The sequence below is a fragment of the Limulus polyphemus genome, unplaced genomic scaffold, assembly GCF_000517525.1.
Source record: "Limulus polyphemus unplaced genomic scaffold, Limulus_polyphemus-2.1.2 Scaffold2577, whole genome shotgun sequence".
NCBI lineage: Eukaryota > Metazoa > Arthropoda > Merostomata > Xiphosura > Limulidae > Limulus > Limulus polyphemus.
In genome coordinates this window covers 87424-91793 of record NW_013668187.1, presented here as the reverse complement: position 1 = coordinate 91793, position 4370 = coordinate 87424, and the positions used below count along the sequence as shown (strand labels likewise).

At 28.8% G+C, this 4370-nt stretch overlaps 1 protein-coding gene across 2 annotated transcripts in view; it reads left to right on the top strand.

Annotated features, from left to right (window-relative positions):
- Positions 1 to 4370, top strand: part of LOC106467342 (1-phosphatidylinositol 4,5-bisphosphate phosphodiesterase classes I and II-like) — a 106284-nt gene that overhangs the window by 57344 nt on the left and 44570 nt on the right. For both annotated transcript variants that reach the window (XM_022395502.1, XM_022395501.1), the window contains exons 9-10: positions 38 to 51; positions 1725 to 1809. In XM_022395502.1, coding sequence (XP_022251210.1) covers positions 38 to 51; positions 1725 to 1809 — 99 coding nt within the window. The remainder of the gene's footprint in view (positions 1 to 37; positions 52 to 1724; positions 1810 to 4370) is intronic.

The following is a 4370-nucleotide window of genomic DNA, read 5'->3' as shown; positions in this document are numbered from 1 at the left end:
TTTCTTTTGTTTCTTCATGCCAGTGATACTGTCTTTCGAAAACCATTGTTCGTAAGTTTCTTTTGTTTCTTCATGCCAGTGATACTGTCTTTCGAAAACCATTGTTCGTAAGTTTCTTTTGTTTCTTCATGAGAGTGTGACTCTTTGACTGATTCATGTTTTCTTCAATCAGTGATTTTAAATGACACGATAAATTTTCAGAAAAGAAATTAACTTTTCTTTGTCATAAGTTATGTAAAACATTGAGCTTCTCTCTTTTTTTTTTGTTTCATGAATTTCTTAAAAGCACTCTAATATAAATCTTAATAGGTTTTGCATCGGTGATATGACAGTTACTATGTTTTAAAACATATGATGATACTTTGTTTTATATAGTAATTTATGACATGTTACTGAATCATGTTTGTTTTACTTATAATTTTATCACATCTGTTGACCCTTTGCAACATTACTCTCTAAATATATGAAAGACAACTTTAATGTTACATGCCACAGTAAATTGGAGATTTATGGGTTGGAGAATATGTTTTTGTAATTTGACATTTTCAATTGTTTCATCATTGTTGAGATTAATTTCTGTTGTGTGTGTAACTCATATAATCCAATTGATATAATTGTTTTCACACTTAGCTATACATAAATTTTTTCATATTGTACTGGTAAGTTAATGGTAACAGATCCATTGTGTTTGTAGCTCACATACTATAATAGATATACATAATTGTTTTCACACTTAACCATACATACATTATTCAATATTCTAATGGTAACAGATCCATTGTGTATATAGCTCATGTACTATAATGGATATACACAATTATTTTCACACTTAACCATACATACATTTTTATATTCTTTTATGTTTGTAACTTGTGTGCTGTGTATATATAATTTTTTTCCACTTAGCTCTACTGCAATTTAATATTAACTTCCAAATAGAGTGAACTATATACTTAGAGCAAAACTAAAAATCAGTAAAGCAATAATTATAGATAATTAAATACACTTTTTTTACCCTTCTACTTATAAAGATTAGAATGCATTATTTCATCAGTTACTTGCTGAAAGAATTCTCCCCTGTGCAAAAAATCCCACCCTTGAAGTACAGTATTTTCCATGTTGTTGAATTTTAATTCATCCCCTCCCACCCACCTGGTGGAAAGTTTTGGATTCAGCACTGAGTATTCCTTACTTAGGAAACACTAGCTTTTGGCTTGAACTAATGTCGTAGAAGTAAATTTCTTTTAAAAATATAATCTAGTATAATAATAACATGCCTGATTTTTCTCCAACTCTCCCTAACATCTTTTGACCATTGAAAACTCATTAAGCCACTCATACTGTTTCAACTTAAAGTAGAGTAACACCTGTGACAAATTTATGAGAAACATATTACTGTTTAAAATGTGTCAAGTTAATAGCAGTAATTTTCCTATAATAAAACCAAAAACTAATCTTTATGTAGATATAAAATATCGACTAAGAATATCAAATAATACCTGAATCATCCACCAAAATATAACAACATAAAATATAACGTACTCAGTGGTTTGTGTCTAACATTATCACTCTTATGTTAACCAACCTATGACATTTAACAAACACTTGGAGCTGACTACAGGAAGTAGTACGTAAAAATAACTCTCATGTAAGCTATTACATTATACGATTATGTATGTATCTATATGTGTATATATGTTGTGTGTATATTTCTTCCTCTACAGAACCAAGCAACAAGCCAAGATGGCCACTTACTGCAGGAAGATTTTAGGTGACATGCTGTTAACAGAACCCTTGCCTTCCCATCCTGTGAGTCTGTCACATACTACTGATTTTAATATTTTTATTTTTTCTATATTTACATTATTTTATGTATTTAAAGACTGTCTCATCTTCAGGTTTTAACAGAAGTATTACAACTTGATGGTTAAACATTGCAAATACTATCAAATTGAAAATAAAGATTAAAATGAGCAACATCCTTAAGATGGGTAATAAAAGTCACCAAAAAAACAACATTAATTATTGCATTTTCTTTCGAGCACTTTTTGGTTTTTCAAACTATAAGTCATCTTACATAAACGTTTAACACAGGTTGTTTGTTGCTAATTTAAACATTCACTTTCCATGGATTTACAGCCTAAATTGTCAATCAAGAATTAGCTATGAAGTTACTTAGAGCATAAACAATTAACTTTTACCTATGAAATTTTGTGTAATAATTCTGTGGTTTTTGGTATTTCACATTCTACTACTACACCTAGTAGGTTATTTCAAAACACAAGTAATTTTTATTAGCTATAATTTTTGAACTTAGATTTTATTGTTTCCATAAATGTTTAAGAGAAAAGATAAATTTATGCTCAAGTCAGAACAGTAATCAAATAAAGCTATACACATGCTGTATTTAATTATCAGCCCTTGCTCTGTTTTTTAAGTCTCTTCAGAATTAAGTGAAGTTAAGAAACTGATTGTTACTGTAGTGGTAAAGCTGAGAAGGAATTATTTATAATATTGTAGTGAATGCAGTTAACCCTAGAATGCCAGCACTATGACCCCATACTACTTAGTGTTAATGATTAAAAATTTAATGTTGGCATTATAGGGTTAAGGAAGTTGCTTTTACTCCAATAGATGAAGTTGAGAAGGAATTTTTACTCTTGTGGATGCATTTAAGGAAGTATATTTTACTCCATGAGATAGAGCTAAGAATGAATTATTACTTTTGTGAATGGAGTAGAAAAGAAATTGTTACTGTAGATGCAGTAATAATATAATTAATTGTTTCTTTAGTGAATAGAGTAGTAAAACTGTTTATTTAGAGTTTTCAGTCCTAAACGATTTGAGAAAAACAAGCTTTTATCTAATCTATCAGAAGTTACAATATACTTGAAACTAATTGAAATATAAAAATTTATGTGATGGCATTTTATGCATAGAAAATTAGCTCATCTTGATTATGTAGGAACACTATAACAACAAATTATGATAAGTTCCATGGATGAAAATTTTATCAAAACAGGATTACTTATTGCCCTAGTGGTAAGAAAGTATGTTTTAATGGTTGTAATAAATTTGACCGTCAATTTTTTGAACGTAAGTTAGTAATTTGTTTTGAGTGTGTATGTTTGTTAAGATTAAAAACTTGTACAACATATATTTTAGTATTTGAAAACTGTGGATAAATTATTTATTTCATTAGGAGTTTTTTCTTTTTAAGTAGTGAAGGTTTTTTAACTGACTCATCTTTTTATCTTATGTATTCTACTTACTGCTAGTTTGATTATTTTGGATGGTTTTTCTCTTATTGCTATTTTATTTTCTGTCTTGTTATTTTATACATACATCTTTATGTGAAAAAAAATGCCATAGGTTTTGTTTTGTATTATAATGTAGTGTGTCCGTATTTTGTTTTTCCATTTCAAAACAAATTCACCAGGATTATATTCATCAGCTTTATTTTTAGAAGGCATGAAACTGCTGGTTTATGGTTTATTTTGAAAACAACTATTGGAGTAAAATAAAATTTTAGTTCCACACCTGGAAGGAATAATTGAAAGGCTTAAATAAACAATACAGTTTTCATGAATCACAGAACACAGTTAATATAAACAACTTGGTTGTAAATGTATATTTTTATGTCTGCTGCTGCTAAAGCATTTTTGGCTAACATTTTTGCTACCTAAAATGTTTGCAGTTAAAAGCAACATTCTAAGTGCACAATGATAAAAAGCTACCACATGAGTGAAAGGGTATTAAGTGCGATTCAAAGCCTTTGGGATTTGTTTTTTTTAATGGAACATTTTTATTTTATAAAATTCTGTAAAAATACTCCGAAGATAAGGATTATTAGGATAACTTGCTCATAAATCAGTTTATTTTAGTTACTGTGAGTTTTTTGTAAAGTTAATTGTAAAAGTCATTGTAATCTTAAGCTTCAAGACTAGTTAATTCAGTTTTGAAAGTGCTTTATGCTTTTTATAATCTAACCTATATAAAAGCCAGTGTTTATCACATCATGTCATGCTTGATTTCTCAAAATAGGAGAAATCATAAAAACCAAAATGCATTTATCCAGATAGAATGGTTTGATTACTGTCTGCCCATTATGATTTTAGTGACAGGGGGACTGTGAGGGGTGGTGGTAGTGCTGTGAAACCTTATGAGCATAGTGAGTGTTGGTATAATAAGCCTAAAGTAAAGACATACTGTGGGATCACCTAGCCTAGAGCCAAGTGCATAAAATTTATCATGAAAGTAAAAATATCAATTTTAAACTTAAATCGTTTCTGAATTAGGCTATTTTCTGTTATATCACCAATATTTTTAATAAAAAAAATAAACCTCTTTAATCAACAAATATTTTTCCA